Source organism: Hyaena hyaena, unplaced genomic scaffold (assembly GCF_003009895.1).
Source record: "Hyaena hyaena isolate Hyena2069 unplaced genomic scaffold, ASM300989v1 scaffold_584, whole genome shotgun sequence".
NCBI classification, from domain to species: Eukaryota; Metazoa; Chordata; class Mammalia; order Carnivora; family Hyaenidae; genus Hyaena; species Hyaena hyaena.
The window spans coordinates 1050920-1076456 of record NW_024081205.1 but is presented as its reverse complement, the minus strand read 5'-3'; the positions used below and the strand labels follow the sequence as shown (position 1 = coordinate 1076456).

Sequence of the window (25537 nt, the reverse complement as noted above, 5' to 3'; positions counted from 1 at the left end):
AGCATTCTTCTAGGGGCCTACCAGTTCTAACATGGAACCATTTTGTTCATTATGGACCTAATTAAGAGCCAAGAAATGTCAGTTCCTTTATGGTTTTTATATCAAAAGTTTCATGAATACAATCAAAGAAAACACTTGGAGATTCAAAGTTCTTTTTATTTTCAACAAGTAACACAACAAAGAGGAATCAATCCACTAACTAATATATAAATCTAACACAATCCTTAGCACAAAATTGTCTTGAATAAATAAAAACACATTACTGATAACTGAGTAAGACTGCTCTTAAGACTCCAGGGTTTTGTGTGCGTTTTAAACAAAACTGGGGGTAGGTAAAGAAACACGTGCTACAAGTATGACTGACAAAGAGTGGAAGAAAACAACAGCCAAGGAGCAGGGTCCCCAAATATTAAGTTAGCAAAGGGAACATGGGGTTTTCAAAGCAGTCTAGAAATTAGAGCTCACTAGATGATGCAAGGGTTTAGGATGGTCCAATTTCAAGACTTTATAATTAAATCTTTCCACATTTCTAGATTCTTGATTTGGAATCTATCACAATCTAGGGGAGCTTCTGCCAAAGGACAGAGGCTCTTTATTTTCCTCCTCTGACTTTGTCACTAGCTCCTGAAACCAATATAGCAAGAGTTCCAATCAGAAAAGGATTACTACTACAAAGATCAACCTCTGTCTGGTGTAGATTTCCCTTTTATAAACACATTGAGACTGCCAGGGACAGCTATAAATGTATCAAATGTCTTTTACTTTTATCCTCCTACACAACTCTGCCTGGCTACAAAATCTAAAACTCACAGAGCGATGGCAGCATTGGTCAAAAGACAAGCGTCAGTTCCAAGGTAACAAACTCTGAAGTTCAATGTTCACAAAAAAAACTTTTTAACCTCACTTGCCACTCTTTTTCCTTTTCTTAATATCTTGCCAATTATTTCTTTCGGAATTCAATCCTCCGAGCTACATTCTGAGCACCGAATTTTTTGACCAATGCATCTCGGGCATCCTCATCATCTTTCTGCAAATCTAAGTCATCCTGTCGGGACCAAATAGGATATCCATCAGCCCTCTGACCAGACTCTAAAAAGGAGGAAGTAGCCTCCAGCTCACCACTATTTTTTAGGAATGCCTGTGTAACTGTTGACAGATCCAAGTTAAACTTTTCCATCAACTGCCTGATGATCTTAATGGCAGCTCCCACCTCTGGTGGAGAAACTTTTTCTTCTTCTTCTTCTTCCTCATCCTCATCAGGCTGTGTTTCAGAGTCTTCCTCAGGTGTGGGTGGATCATCATCACACATTGTTATGTGTATTTCAAAATCAGGGCTCTCGTCAACCTATAAAGAATGATAAATATGACCAGTTCCTAACTGCCAAGTCCCAAACACTTACTCTTGCAATACCTAGTCTCTCCCAACTACCACCACCTTGCCCTTTACATCCCAATCACACTAGACTTCCTTCAGTTCTTCCAATATGCTATGTTCCTTCTTGTATTTACTCATGTTGCATATGTGTACATTAAGTTTATGTATACAATGGATTGGGGGGGAGTGTGTGCGGGGGGGATATACGTGTGCTTATGTGTACATTACATGTATGTACACGTATATATATGACTATGGTATTCCAACACAAGATTAGAAGCCAGGATAATTAAAAAATAAGTGTATGTGCATACAAGTTCATGTGTACACACATATTCATTAGATCATTTGTTTATAAAGTTTGACTTCAGGAGCATTTGGGTGGCTGAGTTGGTTGAGCATCCGACTTTGGATCAGGTCATGAGCTCACAGCCTATGGGTTTGAGTCCTGTATCCAGGTAGCTGTTGTCAGTGCCAAAGGCATCAACATGGAGCCCACTTGGAATCCTCTGTGCACCCCCCCTCTGCCCCTCCCCCACTCACACTCGCACTCTCTCAAAAATAAAAACATTTAAAAAATAAAATAAAAGGGGCACTTGGGTAGCTCAGTCAGTTAAGCATCAGATTCGGCTTAGGTCACATCTCACAGTTCCTGAGTTCAAGCCCCACACTGGGCTCTGAGCCCACTTCAGATCCTCTGTCCCCTTCTCTCTCTGCCCCTCCCCTGCTCATGCTCAGTCTCTCAAAATAATGTTAAAAAACAAATAAATAAATATAATAAAAAATAAAGGAAAAAAGTTTGACTTCACTGTCAGATTTTGTAAGCTAAGGACAGGAACTGTATCTCTTTTGCTCATCACTTACATCCCCAGTACATGTACCAATGCCTTCACATAAATACTCAAAACTATATTACGTTTAGGCATAGTACCAAGCATGCTATATGAGAAGAGACCTATGTAGACTATGTTTGCATCTGAAAGTTCATGGAAAATAGACCAAATATAAAACAAAACTCAGACTTCAAAAGGCAACCATTACTAAATTCTGCCAATTCTCGTGCATTTCTTCATTCACCAATTACAGGCCTTTATTTTCCTGCGTTACAATGAGGCCTGATCATTTTCCTTTATGTTAATAAAAAATATTAATTTACAAGATCCTTTTTCTTGGAGAATACATGCAAATATAATTGAGACTTTCTTTTCAATTACTCCTCACTACTTTATAGTTCCTGCTTGTCCCTATAACAATGATTAAACATGGGATTCCAACAGAGTATCAGAAACTAGACCAAATACGGAAGCGTTAAAAGATCCCAAGACCAGGGGCGCCTGGGTGGCTTAGTCGGTTAAGCGTCCGACTTTCGCTTAGGTCATGATCTCGCGGTTCGTGGGTTCGAGCCCCGCATCCGGCTCTGTGCTGACTGCCAGCTCAGAGCCTGGAGCCTGTTTCAGATTCTGTGTTTCCCTCTCTCTCTGATCCTCTCCTGCTCACACTGTCTCTCTTTCTCTCTCTCCTAGAAATAAATAAAAATATTAAAAACAAAAAATAAAAAGATCCCAAGACCACCCTAAGTACACAAAAAGCTGAACTTGCTTTTTAAGAAAATTAAACTCCTTTAAAAATTGCATTTATTTTCCAGGGAAGGACAAAAATATTTTCAGAAGATAAATCCACAATCTTAACTTTGTAAACCTTAGAATCAGATCAAAATATTCAAAACAGGATGCTTTCTACTGTTTAAAAATAATTCTTCCCAGGAGCGCCTAGATGGCTCAGTTGGTTAAGCACCTGACTTCAGCTCGGGTCATGATCTCACAGCACATGAGTTCGAGCTCCGTATAGGGCTCTGTGCTGACAGCTCAGAGCCTGGAGCCTGCTTGGGATTCTGTGTCTCCCTCTCTCTCTGCCCCTCCCCCACTCACAATCTGTCTCTCTCTCTCTCAAAAATAAACATTAAAAAAAATCTTAGTAAGAAAAAATAATTCTCCCCAATTTTTCTCCCCTCTTCTTAAAGAGAGGCAGAGAAAACATATGCACACATATGCAGGGAAGGGGGAGAGAGAGAGAGATAGAGAGAGACAATTCCAAGCAGGCTTCAAGCCCAGCACAGAGCCCGATGAGGGAGCTCGGATATGACAACCAAATCATGACCTGAGGTGGAATCAAGAGTCAGACTGAGCTGGACTGAGCCGCCCAAAATGCCCTTCCCTCAAAGCCACATGCCTAAAACCAAGATCAGCCCCACTTTCCATTCTCCCTCTTCCCACCTTACCTTTCAGGGCCTTAGGTGTACAAAAAGTAAATACAATAACCAATTTTAAAGAATGGAAGTGGAGAAAATAAGAGTTAAATCCAGTCCACATACCACAATCTCCTCAAACTCCCGGGTGGCTTCTACAAGCATCTTTTTGACTGCTTCCTGATTCTCCTTGATCTCTTCCTTTACATACTCTTCTTCAGGCAAATCCGGAGTTCTCTTATTCTGTGGTTCTATTAAAGAGAAGAACGGTACCAGATTAGAATTAGCATCTTTTGCAGAAACCAAAAGTACAGTGCATGCTCTGTGAGCTCTGAGCCAAAAGTGAGCCTCTACTTTTTTTCTATTAGAAGACATCAGTTTTTGACCAGGATTAGAAAACCATAAAACATACATACTCAAAACTGTCTACTCCTTCTATAGAGCTGTACTATCCAAACAGTGATATTTTCCTTAGGTTCCAATATAGAAAATAAAAATACTCTTCAAGCATAATTCATTTTTGCTCTGTATTTGTGCATTATGCAAATTAACAAAATTGATAGAAACTGGATTCTCTAGGAAGCAGACTGTGAGACGGAGATTTACAGGTAACGTGTTTAGTAGGGAGGGCTCCAGGGAAAACCCCTGTTGAGAAGAAAGCAAGAGTGGGCAGAGAGGGAAGGTGAGCTGTGAAAGAGTTCCAACAAAGCCTCAGCTGAAACCATGGGGAAGTCTGGAACTAGAAAGTCCCTTCAGAATTAACTGTGTTAGGGTGAGGGAGCCATGGCACAATTCCACAAGATTAGTCCCTAAATGCTAGCCAACCTAAGATGTCAAGACTGGGCAAAGCAGCTCTCCCAGCTGCTGAAGATAGATGTGGAGGATGCACGACAATCTACCACATACCATCTAACAGAAGGGAGGCCCTCCTAAAGCTAAGCATCCTCCTCTTTCTTACTCTTTGTTCTCTGAGGATTTAACTCTGCTCTTTTCCACTTAACAAAAATTGACTACTAAGGGACAGCAGGAGGAAGTTTTTGTAATGGAATTGTTCTGTATCCTGATTTAGATGGTGGTGACACAAACCACACAGGCACTAAAACACATAACTGGAAAATACTATGGTGGTCCCTCAAAATACTAATCATGGAACTACCATATGACCCAGCAATTCCACTTCTGTATACTGAAGAGAAATTCAACCAGGATCTCAAACAGATCTCAGTGCACCTATATTCATAGCAGCATTATTTGTAATGGCCAAAATACAGAAACAACCTAAGTGTCCAACAATGGGTGACCACATACACAAAACGTGATACATACATGCAGGAGTATCATTCAGCCTTATAAAGGAAGGAAATTCTGACACATGCTACAACATGGATGAACCCTGAAAACACTGTGCTAGGTGAAATAAGCCAATCACAAAAGGACAATTACACGATTCCACTTACATGAGGGAGCAAGAGACTAAATTCATAAAGACAAAAAATAGAACGATGGTTATCAGGGGCTGGGGGAGGGAGCAAAAGGGAGTCAACACTTAATACGTACAGTTTTTCAGTTTTAGAAGAAGAAAAAGTTCTGGACAGAGATGGTGGTAATGGTTCCATGCCAATGTGAATGTACTTAGTGCCACCCAACTGAACAATTGAAAATAGTTAAAAGGACAAATTTTATATAATGTATATTTTACCCAATAAGGTATCTCTAGATATTACCCATTTTGTTAATCTTTGCCAACCTGATAAAGTACATTTCCTTGTTCTGATTTACTTTCCTGAAAAACATCACCGCACACGTTTCTTTTCATTTTCCATTGGTCAGAAGTCCATGGCTTAGATTAAGCCTCTGTTCAGAGCCTAACTTACTTTTATTTAGTAACAATATTCTGCATTTATTTTTTTGCCATTTATTTCCTTTCCTAGAAACTTCTCATTCCGTTTCTTTTGTTCATTGTTCCCGGAGTTTTTCTTTTACTGACTTCTGCAAGGTCTTTGGACATTAAGGAAACTAAGTCTTCCAATGTATTAGGAATATTTTTCCAGTTTGCTCTCTGACTTTTATGATGAGAGGTTTTTAATTTCAGTTATATGCAACTTTCTGCATATATATATAAATCACATATATGCAACTTTTTAAAAAATCCTGGTTTCAGGAGTATCACCATGCACATATTAAAAATATATTCAAAGTAACCTGCTGAATGGGAGAAAATACTTGCAAATCATATATCCAATTATCCAATAAAAGGTTGACAGAATAAAGAACTCATAACAAGCAAAAAAATTCTAATTTAAAAATAAGCAGATGATTTGAATAGATGTATTCCCAAAGAAGATATACAAATGTCCAACAGGCACATGAAAAGATGCTCAACATCACTGATCATCAGTAAAATACAAATGAAAACCACAATGAAGTATCACCTCACACCTATCAAAATGACTTATCAAAAAGACAAGAAGTAAGTATTAGGCAAGATGTGGAGAAAAGGAACCCTTAAGCACTGTTGGTGGGAACGTAAACTGGCATAGCCACTATAGAAAACAGTATGGAAGTTCCTCAAAAATTAAAAATAGAACTACCGTATGATCTAGCAATACCACTTTGGGGTATTAATCTGAAGAAAATGAAAATGCTAATGTGAAAAGATATACGTAGCCCTATGTTCACTGCAGTATTATTTACTGAATTATTTAGAAGAACCAAGATACACCAACAACCCAAATATCCATCAGCAGATAAATGGATAGATTGGTATGCATATATATACACTGGAATACTCCACTACCACCCCCCCCAAAAAAAAAAAAATCAACAAAATCTTGTCACTTGCAACAACATGGATGGACCCAGAGGACATTGTTAGCGAAAGAAGTCTGAGACAGAGAAAGACAAATACCATGTGATAAGTGGAATCTAAAACACCAACCAAACAAACCCAAATTCACAGGAAAAAGAGAACAGGGAGGAAAGAGGGTTAGCATGGGGGACATGGCAGCAAAATGAATAAGGGAATAAGATCAGTAATATCGTATTAACTTGTGAGACAGAAAGAAACCAGACTTAATGTGATCATTTCGCAGTGTATAAAAATGTAGAATCACTAGGTTGTATACTTGAAATTAATACTGTATGCCAACCATACTTCCATTTTTTAAGATCAATAAATAGAATTGAAAAATAAAAGTACAGTCATCCACATTAAGTAATCTCTACACCTAACTTAGCGCTTGAACCTACAGCTACAACTCTGAGATCAAGAGTCACATGCACTACTGGCTGAGTCAGCCAGGTGCCCCTCATCCATACTGTCTCAGTCATTTTAGGATTTCAATTTTTATAAATTCTGACCATCAAAATATTAGAGTAGGGTGAATCCAGCTGAATTTTCCCCAAGGCTCCAAATGGCTTGCCCACAGTCCCAATCCTACTGGATTTCAAAGTAAAGCCCTATGTCATCTACTTCCCCCATACACACAGCCTTGCCTTCTCCTCTCTCCTAGAACTCACCCTCTTGCTTACTCCATTTTAACCACACGGGTCTTTGTTGCTCCAAAACACACAGGCCATAATCCCACCTCCAGGCCTTTGCACTCAATATTCCCTCTGCCTGAAACACCCTCTGATAACCCCCTGGGGCTTGCTCTTTCCTTGGGTCTCTGCTCATAAATCACCTTATATAGTGACCTTCCCTTATCACCCTGTAGAAAACAACCTCCTCCCCAGCCCTTACCCTGATTTTATTTTTCTCTATAGCACTTACCACTGCCCAGCTAGTATGTTAAGCTCCATGACCGCAGGGACTTTTATTTATTGTTATATCCCAGTAGGATAACAGTGTCTGGCACTCAAATATCTGTTGAATGAATGAATCTGAAATGTCACTTTTACCAAAAGCAAATATTCCTACTAAGCATGCTGAAAGGAGAAATAGATTTACCTTCCCATCTTGAAATGCTATATGGAATCGCCACATAAGGGGGGGGAGGGGGGAGACATGCTTCTTTAAACAAAAGGGTCAGGTTAAGCTGTCAATACCGATTACATCAAAAGTAAAGCATCCTGACAGCTTTGCACTGAGCCTTAACCACACCTGAATCCCAACATACAGTTCAACTGCATTAAAAACGCACTTCACCTGAGCGAGACCAGGATGAGCATTCCAACTGACGAGAACCTTCTGTGAATACGCACAGACGCCAAAACTTTCATGAAAATACACTGGTCGGGCACGCCTTTTAAAAAGCTTGTAGTGAATCTACCTGAATGTAAAGTATTTTTCGAAACGAGCCTCTGGAACAGATACCCTACAAGCTGGTTTAACAACACATTGCCTCCGGGGAAGAAAACTGGGTACCCGGTTGCTAGATGAGGTGGAATTTCTACATAGCCTCTTTGTACCATTTGAGTATCAAACCACGTCAGCTTCCGGAAAAAAATAAATCGAAGTGCGAAGAGAAAATGGTGCAATTTTACCCGGATGTCTAAAGGGGAAGGGGGGAGGGCCGGGCGACGCCACCGGAGACACCAACATGGACGCCGGAGCGAAAGGGGAAGGAGCCCCGCCCCCGCCCGCACAGGTGCAGCCGAGCCCCAGCGTTCGCGGCAGAGGCCTCACCCCCACTGTCGGCGGCCTCGGGGTCCTGCTCAGCCTTCCGCTTGAGTTTCTGGGAGGAGGGGCTCACTGGGGCGTCCCCCAGCAGGTACTTATGCTCCTGGCCCCGCAGATGCTTGAGGTAGCGGTCCTTCAGGGACTGCCACGAGTGCTGGGTGAGCGAGCTTTTCTCCATCGCCTTCCACAAGGCGGTGCCGGTGACGGAGCTGGGCGAGCGGGCATTTTCCTTCACGTACGTCAAGATGGCCACGTCGTCCGCGTCCGTGAAGACGATGCGCCCCGTGTGCGGCTGCGGCTCGGGCTGCGCGGCGGCGGCGCCCCCCTCGGCCTGGGCCGCGGGCTTCGTCTCGGGGGCCTGGGCGGCCGCCGAGCCCAGCCTGTAGGCCTCCAGGTCGAGCCTCTCGTTGCGCTCCACGCAGTCCAGGATGTACTGCGTGGATATGAAGTCGCCTGAAGCCTCGGCCGCCGCCTCCCCTGCCTGGGCCAGCAGGACGGCCCCGGGCTCCTGCACCCGGCACAGGGTGCCGCCGCCGTGAAGGATGAGCGTCGAGAGCCGGCGCTTCGCCGGGCTGGGACGCACGTAGAAGGACATGGAACTGCCATCTTCCCTCACGAAGAGAGTCGAGGAATGGGTGGGCCCGTTGGGGTCTTTGCCCAAATCCATCGCCTCCGCCATAGCTGACCCCAGGCACTAAAACAGCGGTCCCCAAACAAGCGTCTGACGCACAGAGCTAACCCGAACGAACTACAGCTCCAGACGAGCCGGCCGCGAAGCCCCGCCCTGCGCCTGCGCAGCAGCAGGGCGCGAAGATTGCCCGCCCCCTCCTCTCGGAAGAGGCGGAGCTTCCGGCCGTGACCTGGAAATTGCAGCGCGACCCAGTCTCTTTTAGGTCGGGCCCTCGGGGAAGATGGCTGCGGTGCAGGGGGCTGAGGTGAAGGTGGACGGCGGCGAGCCAAAACTGAGCAAAAAGTAAGTGTCGCCGTGAGTTTGTAAGGTCTTTGCGGCCGGACAGTCCGGGCTAAGAAGCGCCTCGAGGCTCCGGCCGAGGCTGCTGTGCCTGTGGTCTTCCTGCCGGTTCTCGTGGGTCTGGACACGCCGGACGTAGCCTCTAAGCCGGGAAACTACATCCCCCAGGTAGCTCCGGGGCCCGGCTCTGGCGGAGTCCCGTCGTCGCATTCCTGGAGTTAGGGAATACGGAAAAATGAGAATTGACTAGAGAAAAACGAAGTTTACTCCCTCCTTTACCTCCTTCTAAAAAAAAAAAATGCCTTCTTTTATTACTGAGCCACGCCTCGCTACCATTGGGAGGAAGTTAAATACCCGAGCTTTTAGGAAGACCTTGACATTTTCCTTGGCCTTACTTCGGCTGTTCTGAATCTTTTCCAAAACGGTGCTGTGCACCTATGCGTATGGATTATTTAAAGGATTTTTGAGTATTGAGTGACCGATGTCCAATACTAGAATATGATTTCACTGGTACACTAGGCTGCACTTTGGAGCACCGCTGGATAGATCCCAAATCCTTGGAGTGTGAGGATAAATGTAAATATATCAAGACTAGTCGCCCTTTAGCTGGTTACGTTTTATATTCCTGGATATACCCTCTGAAACAGAGTTCTTCAACTGAAGCACAGAACACCGGCTATGATTTATTTTCTCAGTACTCCCAAGGAGGCGCATAACTAGACTTCCAGAGGCATAGGAGAAAAGTTAATTCATTACTAATAATGGCTGCCTTAGTGCATTGGGCTCAGTTCTTTGCTGAACCCTAATCGAATAGGCCCTTAACCAGTAAAAATTAATTTTCTTTTTGTGTCTTTGGATTTATGCTTCAAATATTCAAGAAAAATGAGAAAGAAAACATTAAATGTATGGTTTGATGGCACCCAGTATGTTATCCTTTTGAAGGTAGGATACGCATCTCTATAAATGTTTGGAACATAGTCTTGGACTTCTGCCTTTAGGAAATTTGGTCCGACTTTGATCTGTTACATCGATATAGTTGACCCTTGAGCAACTCAGGGGTTAGGGGCACTGACCCACCACACAGTGGAAAGTTTGAGTGTAACTTTTGGCTCCCCAAAAACTTAACATTCAGCTGTTGACTGGAAGCCTTATTAATGACCTTCACAGTTAACACATGTTTTATGTGTTATGTATGTTATATACTTTATTCTTATAATTAAGTAAGTTAGGGAAAAGATGTCTCTTAAAACCATAAGAGATGGGTGCCTGGATGGCTCAGTTGGTTAAGTGCCCAACTCTTGATTTCAGCTCAGGTCATGATTTCATGGTTCCGGAGTTAGAGCTCTGTACTAACAGCATAGAGCCTGCTTGGAATTCTCTGTCTCCCTTTCTCTCAAGTTTTTCCCCCCACTCGCTCAACTAACTGAGCCACCCAGGTGCCCCACCTCTACTACTTTTTAAAGTAGCTTGTGTGTCAGAAATTATACTAGAGCCATACAAACTTTGTACAATCTCAATAACTTTGCAAGGAAAATATTAATGTCTATTTTTCAAATTAATAAACTGAGGCTCTGAGTGACTACCTTGCCAAAGTGTGCATACCTAAAATGTGGTCTGTCACTGATTGAGGCTCTGGAGCAGAGATCAAAAGCCCAGTCCAGAACTCCACAGCCCCTGCTCTTTACACTGCCTGCATCTTACCTCCTCACATTGTCTAAGAAAATCTGCTGTTAATGTATATTCCTTTAGTGACCATGGGCTAAAAGAATTATTTTGAATGATTAACGTTTCCTTCTGTATCTTAATTGTTTTCGGGACTTCGTTGGTCTGCATCTTTAGTGAGTACCGTTTTATGCCGGTTGTCTTCCTCAAGTTTAAAATGAGATGGGCTGCCTGCCAGGTGATTCCCTATGGTCAGATTAATGTAGTCCAGGATCCTTTCTGAAATTCTTCCTTCCTCCCACTTCCTAGAGCTCAAACAAGTCTTATCTTTGACTCAGAGGTGCTTTTGTGTGGCTTGCTTTTAGCTTCATCTACAGGTTGCAGTTGATAGTGACATTTCACGTGCTTCCCATTGCCATCTTTGTGGCCAGTTTTTTAATCCAAGAGAAAAACCACATGTCAGGGGCTTCAGAAACATCGCCTCAGGTCCTGTCTCCTATTTTCTAGGTTCTTGTGATCATTTCTACCTTTAAACTATGGATTGCCTTGCTCCTGAGTTTTTAACACAGATACTCACCTTTTTACAGTAGCAAGGACAGAACGTTGTCAGTTACAGTTGCGGCACAGTGAGTTACAGGGTTGTCCTCAATTAAGAGGGTCATCGGTGGAACACTAAAAGTTTATGCAACCTCCCCCTACCCATAAGAGTAGGACTGCTGGTTGGGTGTATATATATACTGTTTTGTCCCATCTGACACCACATCTCTGTTTCCTGTTAGGTGGTGGTAATCATTAGTTCCGGGGTGTTCTGCCATGTTGATGCAAGCGGCTGTAAGGCTTGTTAGGGGGTCCCTGCGCCAAACCTCCTGGGCACGGTGGGGTCAGAGGGAGCTGCCACTGTATCAACTCGCTCCTTTCACATCGCTTCACAAGGACAAGCCACTTTCTGATAAAAGAAGGTTGGTGCCCTTACCTTCATTGTTGCTCTGGGAGCAAAAATCCTTCCCTTACTTAGGTCCTTATTATTTGTTAAGCCTCTGGCTGATACCTTGCACTTGTTGCTAAGGAAACAAAAAGCTCTACTGCCAAAACCAGTAGTTTCTCATTTTCTCTTCAATAAGTTCAGATTCTCACTCATTCTTGATATGACTTGTGGATCTTATTCTAGAACAGTGCTGAGAACGTTCCCTTTTCTGTCTTTCTGAACTTGGTTTGCTCCTGAGATTAATTTGATTTCTTTCTAGTCTTTGTTCTATCTCTAGGATCTTTTTTGATTTCCCTTAAGATTAATTTGATTTAAAGAGTAACACCTAGTTAAGTGGAAAACAGGTTTTTTCTGTTAATGCCAGGAAGAACCAAATAGATTTGATGTCTACTGACTGGATTACAGCACAGTAAGCCTAGCACACAATTCTGGAATAATTGTATTGACAACTGTTAAAAGACAGCTTACATCCAGAGACACCTACTTTGAAGCCCTCAGAGTCAGTTTTTTTAAAAAATGATTATTTCACATCACCAATTTATTTTTTAAATTGAGTCATTCTAAATTCATACTGAAAATTAAGAATGTGCCATAAAGCCAGGTAATATGCACGCATGACTTGGTATAATTTGCCATGGTTATTATGGAATATTCAGTTGACATTGGTGGTTTGAAAGAATGACCAATTCTATCTGAATACTGAGGATATCCTCTACACAAATTTGTTTGGTTTCTGGGTTCAGATAGCAAGATTTCAGATCAGAATGTACGTAGTGAGAGATTTGACCAGCAATGTATTGAAATCTAAGATTTCTTTCCTGGGTACAGAGAATGAAAGGTTTAAGATAGTGAAGAATACCTAGAATAGCTCACATGTGCATGTTTACTAAATGCTAAGGGCAGGTCATATCTTTGCATACATTATTACAATCCTCACATTTGGGGAGGGGAGTGTCCTCTGCAATTTCCATTTTACAAATGGGGAGGTCACTTGTCCAAGGTCATATAATTGCTAGACAGGTATGTCAGGATTGTGTCCCGGGCAGTCTGGCTCCAAGGATGTTATATTATCCCCTACTCTATGCTGATTTGTACACTGAGGGTCACTGTTAATACATTGACCAATGCTGAGGGAGGGATTGTCAATGGTGTGTCTCCTTGAACTCGAGGAGCCACCTCTCACCCTCCCTACCCCATCCTACCCCAAACTAACCTACTCCTTGGAGAGGTGTTGGGAAGGATGGCAAACAGAGGACCACGTTGCCTCTGGTTTTTCTTTGTCCTGGGGTATCCTGATTTTAGTTTGGGATCTCATGTTAGAAAGCAAAGGCTGAAAAAGGTCTTTCACATCTTTATTCTAAGCTTATTTCCTTTGTTTCATTCATGTATAGAGTTGACTTAGAGACTAGAAGTGGAGGTGTAGAACCAAGCAAGAGCATTTCCCCCAAGGCTGTCCATATTTTTGATCTTTAGTTTGGGGGCAGAACATTAGTAGAGGAATCTTCAGGCATCTGTCACATTGAACATTTGCATCTTCCCAACAGTGAGCTAAAGAGACGCCTGAAGGCTGAGAAGAAAATTGCAGAGAAGGAAGCCAAGCAGAAGGAGCTCAGTGAAAAACAGCTAAGCCAGGCCACCACTGCTGCCACCAACCACACCACTGACAATGGTGTGGGTGCTGAGGAGGAGAGTCTGGACCCAAATGTGAGTCCCCTGGACCACCACTCTGGCTGGGCACAAGGAAGCTTCTGATGAGGCTAAGGCAAATTCCTTGGGACCAGTGACTAAGAAGATGAATAGGAACTGGAACAAGCAGTGAGCCCTGGGTCGCTGCAAATGGATGGGGCGGGGGAGGTTGAGCAGTGGAGCCGCCACTCTATCTGGTTAAAGGCACAGGCAATGAGCATTTTTCTAATCAACTCCCAATAGGCATTTGGGAGAATCCAGTACTTCCAAGTGACTGATTAATCTTCCCTGAAACTAGCTGGGCCTCATAACAAATCCAGAGAAAGTATCTCCCTAAAGATTGACTAGGGTTTACTTTGGACCAGAGATTAGCAAACTAGTCCATCAGCCAGATCCACCTTTCCTTGCCTTTAATTTCATCCCTCCTTCCTGGTTTTGAAAATTGTATTGGAACACAACCATGCCCAATTTTTTTCATATATCTAAGGTTTTCACACTACAATAGCAGAGTTGAGTGGTTACATCAGCAAAGGTGTTCCTTTTTTATTTTTTACATCCTCCAGGCCCCAGAGTCCTGTCCTGGAGAAAAGTTTGATGTGTAGCCAAGGGTAGCAAATTAGGAAAAAAGTAACTCACTGTGCAGATGCATCCACAGAAGTGGCAATGAAGGCCACCTATACAAATTAAACTTAGTATTTTAGGTGGAATTCCCATTTTCCTTCTTACTGAATCTTGAATTTTGGAATTCTGGCCTTCATTTCCACCTATGGATTTAGCTACAGTGCAAAATTTAAATGCAAATCTCACTCCCATCTTGGGATTGCAAAGGTATGGAGAACTCAGATGAAACCTCAATGTATTGGAGCCACTCTGGGGCAGAATACAACACTGCTAGATGGTTCGATTTCTCAAAGGCTAAAGCCTTTTTTTTTTTTAATAGCAATACTTCAAGATCCGCAGCCAAGCAGTCCACCAGCTGAAGATCAATGGGGAAGACCCGTATCCACACAAGTTTCACGTAGACATCTCGCTCACTCATTTCATCCAAGAATACAGCCACCTACAGCCTGGGGACCACCTGACTGACATCACCTTAAAGGTGGCAGGTAGGAGGACTCCCTGGCAGTATGCTGAGCTCCCAAAGCAGGGGCACAAAGGAAGTTCTAGGTTGGTCTTCCTTTCAAGTAGCCCGAGTCGGAGGCTTCTACTTCACGAGGGACAGTGCAAGTATATCCATTCACAGAAAGAAGTAGAGCAGCCCTGAGACACGAGATTGTGTTTCAGATGAGGTCATGCAGCAGAGGAGGGGTCATTCTCTAAGGGGAGGCCCTGACCTGATGCCGCTGCTAGTTTATAGTTCTTTACCAGGACATCCCCTTACCACGTCATAGGGCCCAAGACCCTATGTTCCTAAAAATTCCCACTTCTGGCCTAAGAAGTTTTGCACTGAGATTATATTTGTAGAACATTGTTCTTTTGGAGTTCCAGTATCTTGCATGGGATCTTTTCCTTAACTTAAAAAAACAAAAAATGTGGGGGCCTGACTGGCTCAGTCCATAGAGCATGCAACTCTTGATCTCGGGATCACGGGTTCAAGCCCCACATTGGACTTAGAGATTACTTTAAAAAAATATGTCTTTATTTGCCCCCCCCCCAAAATAATAAAACTATTAATTGTGGAAGATTTACGACATTCTGCAAAGCAAAGAGGAGTTGAATTACCCATAATCCCACCACCCTTAGAGGACCTCTGCCAATACCTAAATGCCCACAGGCTAAAGTCCAGTAATTCTACTAAAATAGGTCTTGATGTTAAGTTGCTCTGAGTCTATATTCTCAGGTACACAGTGCCCTTTAAAAATGTATTTTCGGGGGGCGCCTGGGTGGCTTAGTCGCTTAAGCGTCCGACTTTCGCTTAGGTCATGATCTCGCGGTTCGTGGGTTCGCGCCCCGCGTCGGGCTCTGTGCTGACTGCCAGCTCAGAGCCTGGAGCCTATTTCAGTCTGTGACTCCCTCTCTCTCTGACCCTCCCCTGCTCACGCTATCTCTCTCTCTCTCTCTCCCTCCTAGAAATAAATAAAAAAAAAAAATTAAAAAAATTTAAAAAAAAAAAATGTATTTTCGGGGCACCTGGGTGGCTCAGTCAGTTTAGCGTCCGACTTCGGCTCAGGTCATGATCTCACGGTTTGTGGGTTCGAGCCCCACGTTGGGCTCTGTGCTGACAGCTCAGAGCCTGGAGCCTGTTTCAGATTCTGTGTCACCTTCTCTCTCTGACCCTCCCCAGCACATGCTGTCTCTCTCCGTCTCTCAGAAATAAATAAAAGTTAAAAAAATTTTTTTTAATGTATTTTCAAGTCTTTCAGGAAATTTTTCTTCAATATAATTTTTTTAATTTGGGAGAGAGAGCAAGCACAGGTGCAGGAGAAAGGAGAAGAGAGAGAGAAAGAATATCCCTAGTAGGCTCCACACTGAGTGTGGAGCCCAACATGGGGCTCAATCCCAGAACCCTGGGATCATAACCTGAGCCAAAATCAAGATTTGGACACTCAGCCAACTGAGTCACTCAGGCACCCCTTGAATATATTATTTCTTTGGTTTTCTTTTGGGACTCCTTTCATTCATATTCTTTAAGTGATTTTTTTATTATATTTCTGATTTTTTTCATGTGTCACCTCATTTCTTAGTTTCAGTGATTCTAATGTGTGGGTATTTTTGTTTCACATCATTTTCTTAATGTCTTTCAACTTACAATGAAATAGAATTTTCTTTTTTCCTCGGTGTGTCCTTCCCGAGTGCTTTTTTATTGAACATGTGGTGTTTGATCTCAGAACTTTTATGTCACTTAGTTTTATGTGAGATTAGTATTCCTCAATGTTAAAGGAAGCTTGATTCAGATAGCTTTTCCAGCTTCACTGAGCTCCGTCTTCTGAGATTTCCACAATTTCCAGGTTGTCAGACCCTTCGTGTTTTCCTGGTCTTTTCCAGTTTTATGGGGCCTGGTCCTAGAAGGGAGCCCTGGCTATTAAATTTAGCATGTGCCTGAGGCTATGCGGAAAGGCTTCAGTCCCTTTACACCTTATGCAGAGGCAGTGGGCAATTTCCTTCCTGGGTTCAGCTCCCGCCTCCCACTTAGCTGCCACATTTTCCAGTGACTACTTCTGTGTGTTTTTGGAGATTTCCAGTTCTCAGACCCAGCAGACACCCCTCTGCTCCCTACAGCTTTCTCCTGTATGGGGTCTTAGGGTTCTTGGTGGTTTGCCCCGCTGGGTGTGTTTGGGGATTCCTGGGAGTATCTTCCCACGTGATTTTGTTGTAAATGTTGTCCACAGCTTTTTGGCCTTGCCTGTCTTATTGTGCTTTCTGTTTTAATGTGAGGATTGAGGTAGATCTGAAAAACTGTGCTGCCCCCAACGCTGCCATGTTCCAGGAGTCCAGTAAGCATCTTTAAAGTCAGGTCTTCCTGCACTTCTTTAACTGGTTTAATGAAGATTTTTGTCATGAAGGAAAAGACTGGGCTTAAGTCATAGGCTAAAATCAAATTTTTCTGGTCTATGTTAATAGGACATTCTATCTAGACATAAATGGTGCAGAGAGAACTTTTCAAGCACTGATGCCATGAAACTGCTTCTGGTTCTATCAGTGTTTTTGTTGTTCTGTTTCTAGGTAGAATACATGCCAAAAGAGCTTCTGGGGGAAAGCTCATCTTCTATGACCTTCGAGGAGAGGGGGTCAAGTTGCAAGTCATGGCCAATTCCAGGTATGTAGAAATAGCCCATTGCAGGCCTTTCTCAGTTGACCCAAAGCAACATGGTTGGGGACAGAAGCCCATGTGGTCTTCCTCTTGGTATTTAAAGTTAAAAGCAGGTTAGGTCGGGTAAGGCTGAAAAGAGAATAAAAAGGCCACTTAGTCACCTAGAGAATAACAGGTGCCCTAAGATTGTGTGGCAGTTACAGGTAAAAGATAACACTTCAGCAGCAGCTGACAGGAGAGTCTCAGATTCTTCTCTGGCTCGCCCTCACTGGGCTTCAGCAGTTAGGATTCCAGAAGGCAGTTTTAAAAACGAAACCAGTGGTCAGTTTTAATTTGGAATATCGTATACTGAAGTATATTTTTCTTTCACTCAGGAATTATAAGTCAGAAGAAGAATTTATCCACATCAATAACAAACTGCGTCGGGGAGACATAATTGGAGTTCAGGGGAATCCTGGGAAGACCAAGAAGGGTGAGCTGAGCATCATTCCCTATGAGATCACACTACTGTCACCGTGCTTGCATATGTTACCTCACCTCCACTTTGGCCTTAAAGACAAGGTAAGCTGTGGGGCCTCTTTGCCGTGCTTTGTCATAGCACCGAATTAGACTTAGTAGTGATTTCTGTCTGTTGCTTTTGCTTTAGGAAACACGGTATCGTCAGAGATACTTGGACTTGATCCTGAATGACTTTGTGAGGCAGAAGTTTATCATCCGCTCTAAGATCATCACTTATATAAGGAGTTTCTTGGATGAGCTAGGATTCCTAGAGGTGAGAGAGCTCTTACCTTTCACCATGAGCTAGCTGCCCTGCTATGCCTATATCTTACGATTCCTTCCCCTCCCTTTTCCATGTCCTGTGTCCATACCACTCATGCATAATGAACAGTCTCCTTTCTTGCCAGTGTCTTTGTCCCATCTTGTTTTTTTAGTGTCCTGATTAGGAAGGCAGGATTTGAATTTAAGATCATGGACAAAGTGTAGGGCTCTCCACATACTAATGATGCCATATGTTCAGGAGTTATCAACTCATTTTGCTTTTTTGTAGCATTTAAAAAAAAAAAACTTTTTAATTACATGAAGAAAGGGAAATACACATGTAAAATAAATTCAGAGAAACAGAAGCAAAACTGAAGGTCCCCTTTTGTGTCTCCCAACTTTCTTCCCCAAACTTGAGTTTGATAAGTATCATTCCACACCAGTCGCTGTGCATATATACCTACATAACCTAAGCATGTTGCACATGAGGTACGTGTGTAAACACTGTGGAAGGGTTTTAATTTTTGCTTTAAACATAAATAAAGTCACACTGTATGTATTATGATGGACCTGGTGTTACCCCCCTCCCATAGACATTGGAGCCTTTTGCATGTCTAAGTCAAAGGGCATAAACAGTTCAATTTATAGTGTTTATTAAAATATAATTTATAGCTTATAAAAGTTTGGTTCTATGTTAATGGTATTTAGTATTAATAGAATTTGAGACACTTGCAGAAAATCAGGCCATCTCTACTTTTGTCAAGCACTTGCACATTACTATTAAACTTAAATTTCACTTAGGAATATAACCAGCTAAACTGTATCCATGCAAAACAGGAGCTAGCCCCAAGGCCTCTGGTTTGCAGACCTCTGAGGACTCAGTGTTTCTCCCTGTCTTTTAGATTGAAACTCCCATGATGAACGTCATCCCAGGGGGAGCTGTGGCCAAGCCTTTTATCACCTACCACAATGAGCTGGACATGAATTTATACATGAGAATTGCTCCAGAACTCTACCATAAGGTAATCAGTAAGAAGATGCCCTGTTCCTGGGGGAAGCAGAGGCTGGAAATTCATTGGCTAGATAGTGCACTTAGAGATAAAAGGAACAAAGAGACTAGAGCAGCCAAGAGAGTGTTCTCATTTGGCAGGCCTGTGAGTGTTAACACTTCTGGAAATTCTCTACAAGTTCAGTAGAGCATTGCAGGTCAGAGGGCACAGGGATTGTCTTTCTTAGGTGTACAGCTCCTCCTAACCTGCTTTGATCCTTGTAATATTTTAAGTTTATAGTCTTCTTTAGATTAGGTCTGATTTTAGTCTTTTATAGAAAGCTCGATATATGTCTAAAAGTTGGAAATAAGTATCTATAAGTCACCAGAGTAAATATCAAAGACTGTCATTCAGGGTTCTTAGTTACAGACAACAGCACCTGGTATAACTAGTGTAGCCACAAGAAAAATGTATTTAAATATGTAAGTAGGCTCACAGTTCCCAGGAGGATCAGAGAATCCAGCTTGGAGACCACAGGACTAGGAATGATTCTCAGGCCTATCTGGGCTGTTCCCATGGAGAGCCCAGATTTTTCTACTAGGGACAACTAACATAGCTCACAATCCCAGCTCTGTACCGCTAGGACCTCTGCAGTTACTACCTCTAAAAGCTAGATATCTCTGGCCCCCTTCACCAGGAGGAATTCTGCAATACCTACATCTTCTTTCAGTAGCATTCAGAAGTTCCATGGGCATGTCTAACTGGTTGGGAGCTTGAGTCACATGCCTGCTTCCTAACCCCAAGAGAGGCCTCTTTCTTGGGGAGGCTCACACTCACAAGATGGGGTGCTGTCCTGACAAAGTAAGAGTATTCAGAGGTCCTGGGCATCCAAAACGAATGATATCTCTCCACTATAAAGGTCTAAAGAGAGTAGGGCATTTGGCATTTGGGTAGAGACCTGAAAACATGGCTCAGCTATGGAAACCAAATTAGTTTTTGTAGACAGAAACTTGCCAGAGTCATTGAGATTAGCTGCCATGACCTTGGCCATGTGTTGTTAGATACTGGTGGTTGGTGGCATTGACCGGGTTTATGAAATTGGACGTCAGTTCCGGAATGAAGGAATTGATTTGACTCACAATCCTGAATTCACCACCTGCGAGTTCTACATGGCGTATGCAGACTATCATGATCTCATGGAAATCACGGAGAAGATGCTTTCAGGTGACCTCTCTTAATCCCTTTTGTGTTTCACATGTGTCTGAAGAGCTAGTGTACTGCTTGTAGGAGGACTTCCTGTTGGTCCTTTTCAAATGATAGATTTCTTTCCCAGGGATGGTGAAGCACATTACAGGCAGTTACAAGATCACCTACCATCCAGATGGCCCAGAGGGCCAAGCCTATGAGATTGACTTCACCCCACCCTTCCGGAGAATCAGCATGGTTGAAGAACTTGAGAAGGCCTTGGGGGTGAAGCTGCCAGAAACCAGGCTCTTTGAAACTGAAGGTAAAGTGATGCACTCCTCCACTAAATGGCCCTCCTTTCTTTTTAGCTTTGAATTGGGGGAGGTCGGGGCTAGAATTTACCACACTATTCTTTTTATACACTTTTTTACTGGGGTGATATGATTCTTCTGTCCTAACTTGTACATTTGTATTACAGAAACTCGTAAAATTCTTGATGATATCTGTGTGGCAAAAGCCGTTGAATGCCCTCCACCTCGGACCACGGCCAGACTTCTTGATAAGGTGACAGACCGTGCTCTTCGGAGTACACGCCCTCATTCAGTGGTAACCAGCCCCCTGCTCCCTGGGAAGGTGAACTCCTCTGTAGAGAACTAACTTACACAGCCTCACAGGAAAGCCCTAAGGAGAAAAATAAGAGAATTAACTAGTTTTGAACTGCTGTACTAAGCTCTGTACCCGGTAGCTACATAATGTCGGTCAAACCTTACCAGTCATGGAGAGCCTTAGGATAAACCCCTGTAGCATCTGGTAGTGGGTACGAGCGGAGTCCTTCCACCAAGACTGGGGCAGTCAGAACGCCATTCAGAAGGGGTCTCTAGCTCTGCTCTGCTTTCTCCTTAAGCTTGTCGGGGAGTTCCTGGAAACAACGTGCATCAATCCTACGTTCATCTGTGATCACCCGCAGATAATGAGCCCCTTGGCTAAGTGGTAAGATAACACATGGTTTTTCAGTTACTTGTTGGCTACATAACCACCTCAGAGTTCAGGAGCATAAAACAACCTGTTCTCAAGATTTTGTTGGTTCACTGGGAAGTCTTTCTGCTCTACAAGGTAGTAGCTAGGGGAACTCAGGCGGCTGTAACTGGGAACTCAGGCACCCTGTTTCTCCTCCACGTGGGTCCTCATTCCTCCAGAGCCTCTCAGTGCAGCTAGCCTCTGTCTGGCAGTGTAGCCTGGGCTTTCTTATTACATAGTGGGCGGCTTCCCGAGAGGAAGGATTCCTAAAGAATAAACCCCAGTGTGCAAATGCACATCAAGCCTCTGCTCATGTCCCATTGGCCAAAGCAAGTCATATGGGCAGCCCTGAGTCAGTGCGACAAGGCACAGAAGGCCATGAGTACAGGAGGTATGGTTCAGTGTAAACATTTACCACCCAGATGTGTTGTGAGGATGATTAAAGCTTCCCTGTGTCGAACCCTCCTCACTGTTGTACCAAATGATGTGGCGCTAGAGTGCATACAGGCTTCGGGTCTCATCTGTAACGCTTTGGAGTCAACTAGAATTCAGGCACTCTTGTGTTCGTACCAGATGTTATTAGAGAACCTGTATATTCAGCCTCGCCTTTGGTCTCCTCTCTCCAGGCACCGCTCTAAAGAGGGTCTGACTGAGCGCTTTGAGCTGTTTGTCATGAAAAAGGAAATCTGCAATGCCTACACTGAGCTGAACGACCCTGTGCGGCAGCGGCAGCTCTTTGAAGAACAGGCCAAGGTAAGGAAGGAGCGTGCGAGGCAAAGGCACATACCTCATCCTGTGCCCACTCACTAGAAAATATCAGTCTTAACTCTGGTCTGTGTCACTGTCTGCATCTCTTGGTGACTTTAACAGAAATGAAGAATAAAGCCACAGGCTTCATTGGAGGAGGTCATATTTCAAGATGGAGAATTTGACGAGTTTGGACCTTGGAATTTCCATGTAAAGGAGCTTAGACGTGATAGTGTCTGTGTGGGAGCCCAGTATTTGCCTTGAAAATGCATTTGTCTACAAGAACATAATTTTTCTTCTTAGATGGTGCATTTATTAAGATGGGTTGGGGATAAGAGGCAGATGAAGACAGAGCCCTCACAAGCTGCCTGTGCCAGCGCTGCCACGGATGGCTGGTTTCAGGAAATGAGGGAAAGACTTGGGAATCCTCAGTATGAAATCAGTCTCCATGCACTCACAAAGTCGTCTGGGGCAGTGGAGGTATTTTCATTTCACAGAGAAAGTCGCTTGTGTTCTGAAGTGGGGATTGCCAGCCTTGACCAGGTCTTTGAAAGAAATGGGTCCATCCTGAAGTTACTAGGAAACCAATTCCTAATAAATGCTTGGTTTCCAGAGCATTCCTGGAACGGTCATCGCACTGAACATGTTACGCTCACTCAGACACTGAGAGACAGCACCGCCTGGAACAGTGTCGCTGTTTGGTTCTCTCCTAGGCCAAGGCCGCTGGCGACGATGAGGCCATGTTCATAGATGAGAACTTCTGCACTGCCTTGGAATATGGGCTGCCCCCCACGGCTGGCTGGGGCATGGGCATCGATCGCGTCACCATGTTTCTCACAGATTCCAATAACATCAAGGTAGAGTGGCCCCCCGTGCCCCCTGCCCTGCAGGAGCCCTGCCCTCGGAGGCGGGGCATGGTGGACCCCGGAGAGCAAAGGAAGGGCTTTGGGCTGGAAGGCGGGGCAGGCAGAGGAGTTACACGTGACTCCACAGGAGGCCCATCAGAGGATCTGACATTATGGGATTTGGGGTTTCTCTGCCTGAGGCAGAAGGAATACTCATTGTTTGCATTTTTTGAGGATCCAAAGAACACCAGGCCCTCTTGCACCCATTATCTCACTTCACTTAAGTCAGCCCTATAAGATACACGTGTTACCCCTTTTTGTAGATAGGGAAATTGTATTTTAAGAGAATTCTGTGTTCACTCATTCTTTTCTGTCTTGTGAGTTGAAATAAAAGCACAGATCTCTGGATTAGGGTGGCAACAATAACCAGAAGCAAACGGAATGGGTGGATGGCTGTGAAAAACAGCGTGCTGCTTCCTTCAAAGCGATGTTCTCTCCTGTAGGAAGTACTTCTGTTTCCTGCCATGAAACCTGAAGACAAGAAAGAGAGTGGAGCCACGACGGATACATCGGAAAGCACAACAGCTGGCACTGCTGTCTAGAAAAATCCCATTATTATGTTGTGTAACTCAGGCCTCTCTGCATTTCTGCACAAGATCAAGGACTGCAGGGGAATTTTTGTGTGTTGCTGTCCATTTGACGATCACTGTTCAGTTGGGCTGCCAGAAGAGAAAAAAGGAATTAAGAATTCCTTTTTACTCATTGTTCCCAAATAAACCATTTGTCTCTACTCTTGTCTCCTGACTATTTACCGTGGAATGTCAGCTTTTACTCAGACAGCTGGCATGGTGCATGGTTAGCATTATATCACTTTATTCATTCAACCAGTTTATGTTAATATCTGCTCCGTACCAGGCATTTTTCTAAGGGATTAGGGACACAGCGGTGGACAAAAGGCAAGTCCCTGCTTTTGTGGAACATTTAATCATTTTTTAGGGGTTGAGGGCAACTAGATAAATACATATTTCTGCTACATACTAAGAAGAAAAGGGGGTAAGGGGACAGAGGTGCTATTCTAGAAAGAAGTGGTTGAGGACAGTGCTATTTTAAATATGTGATCAGTGAGGACTCTTCTAGGTGACATTTAAGTAGAGAACTGGAGACACATCTAAGGGAAAGGACTATCTAGACTGGAGGACTGCGTTTTCAAGGAACAGCAAAGGGTCTGGTGTGGTTGGAGGAGTAAGGAAAGTTCCCTGTAAGCCATGCCAAGGAGTGTGTTTTAACATAAGTGATGTGGGATCCCATTGGAGGGTTTTGAGCAGAGTGCTTTCAAAATACTATTCTGGTTAGCACAGAGGGCAACGGTGAAGGAGAGGACGGCCAATGATGGTTTGACATTAATGGAGATGCTTACAGGTGACTGGACTCTGCCTATTCCTCAAGTCGATAGAATTTGGTGATGGGATGTAGGTCAGGAGAAGAGTCAAAGATGACTTCAAGGTTTGGGGTCTAAACAACAGAAGAGTTGTCCTTTACTGAAATGGAAGCAACGGGAAGTGCAGTTTGAGAGGAAAAGTAGTGTTGGGTTTTAGGCATGATTTGACATCAGGTGGGAACAGTAAGTACGATGGTGAATGGGAGTCGAGTTTTCTCATTACTTTGAGCTCCTTTTATCTGGACCGGGAATGACACAGGGCATGCTGGTATAATGGAGTCCCTGACCCTTGATGCATGAGGCAGCTGGGGGAAACCTTCCAATGAGCCCTACCACAAAGGACTTGTCTTTTGCCTCTTAGCAAAGACTGCAAACAGCCCAGTTTAAGTCTTCACAGAGCAAGGTTTCACTTGAGTAGCTGGTACAGTGATCAGAACATGCAGAATTACCTCCCTGGGAATTACTTCAGAGAGTTTTGAGCATCTTCAACCTTGGTGTTTAAACACAGGCTCTAGGAGCACTCAGCAGTACTGGTAGATGACCAGGTGTAATTTCAGAAGAAACCCTTCCATATGGCACCTCCCTCACCAAGTTGGTGTTAAGTGAAAACCATCACTCCCCAAAGGAGAGAGTATAGGGTCAAGACAATGGTACTAGACTTCAGGCAACACTACCATTGGAAAAAGCAACAAGAACAATGAGGTCACAAGTGACTTTTTTTTTAATGTTTTATTTATTTTTGAGAGAGCAGGGAAGGATCAGAGAGACAGAAACAGAATCCAAAACAGGCTCCAGCCTCTGAGCTATCAGCCCAGAGCCCGACGCGGGACTTGAACCCACAAACCATGAGATCATGACCTGAACTGAAGTCAGATGTTTAACCGACTGAGCCACCCAGGTACCCCCACAAGTGCCCTTTAAAGAGCTGTTTAGTAGGTTGTGGGGAGAAGCCAGGTCTCTAACCTCAAGAAGACAAGATAGAGATGAACTGAAGCAGTAGACAACTTGTCTGTGGGATTTAACAGGAAAAATGACAAACAGGATGTAAGCTAGAAGGGACAGAAGGATTGTAATTATAAAGTCCTCATTACTTTCTTAAAACAGTTGAAGGCTCAATGTACTGTCTGCCATACTGGGGTGAACAGAAAGGCATGGTCCCAAACTTCATGGCAACTCTGATAAATGCTTTGAAGGAGAGAGGTTTGTGGAGTATGAGAAACTCTAACAGACCTAGTTAAGGAAGGTTTCCCCGAGGACATGAG

General features: G+C 43.6%; 2 protein-coding genes across 3 annotated transcripts; one reads left to right on the top strand and one right to left on the bottom strand.

Annotated features, from left to right (window-relative positions):
* Positions 1 to 204: 204 nt before the first annotated feature.
* Positions 205 to 9031, bottom strand: LOC120248212 (TERF2 interacting protein). The gene is made up of 3 exons (XM_039256465.1): positions 8248 to 9031; positions 3747 to 3871; positions 205 to 1345 (listed from the first exon to the last, which is right to left on the bottom strand). Exons 1-3 carry the CDS (start codon positions 8918 to 8920, stop codon positions 941 to 943), a joined length of 1203 nt encoding a protein of 400 aa, XP_039112396.1. The 5' UTR covers positions 8921 to 9031; the 3' UTR covers positions 205 to 940.
* A 78-nt stretch (positions 9032 to 9109) lies between these two features.
* Positions 9110 to 23627, top strand: KARS1 (lysyl-tRNA synthetase 1). Of its 2 annotated transcripts, XM_039256459.1 has the most exons (15): positions 9128 to 9214; positions 11653 to 11832; positions 13403 to 13562; positions 14485 to 14650; positions 17208 to 17301; positions 17670 to 17856; positions 17942 to 18067; positions 18957 to 19076; positions 20105 to 20267; positions 20377 to 20550; positions 20707 to 20792; positions 21133 to 21218; positions 21872 to 21998; positions 22706 to 22849; positions 23341 to 23627. In XM_039256459.1, the coding sequence occupies exons 2-15, from the start codon at positions 11687 to 11689 to the stop codon at positions 23437 to 23439; spliced, it is 1878 nt and encodes a 625-aa protein (XP_039112390.1). In that variant the 5' UTR covers positions 9128 to 9214; positions 11653 to 11686; the 3' UTR covers positions 23440 to 23627. The 2 variants fall into 2 exon arrangements, with proteins under 2 accessions (XP_039112391.1, XP_039112390.1); XM_039256460.1 differs by lacking the exon at positions 11653 to 11832 and having other exon boundaries at positions 9110 to 9214.
* The last annotated feature ends 1910 nt before the right edge of the window (positions 23628 to 25537 follow it).

Bases quoted from the DNA above. Each gene is read 5' to 3' on its own strand.
- KARS1 (XM_039256459.1), top strand. From the start codon at position 11,687: ATGTTGATGCAAGCGGCTGTAAGGCTTGTTAGGGGGTCCCTGCGCCAA. The intron at 14,651-17,207 runs GTAGGAGGACTC...TTCTGTTTCTAG, and splicing joins CATCACCTTAAAGGTGGCAG to GTAGAATACATGCCAAAAGA. The intron at 21,999-22,705 runs GTAAGGAAGGAG...GTTCTCTCCTAG, and splicing joins TCTTTGAAGAACAGGCCAAG to GCCAAGGCCGCTGGCGACGA.
- LOC120248212 (XM_039256465.1), bottom strand. From the start codon at position 8,920: ATGGCGGAGGCGATGGATTTGGGCAAAGACCCCAACGGGCCCACCCAT. The intron at 3,872-8,247 runs GTGAGGCCTCTG...TCTCTTTAATAG, and splicing joins CGAGGCCGCCGACAGTGGGG to AACCACAGAATAAGAGAACT. The intron at 1,346-3,746 runs GTATGTGGACTG...CATTCTTTATAG, and splicing joins GGGAGTTTGAGGAGATTGTG to GTTGACGAGAGCCCTGATTT.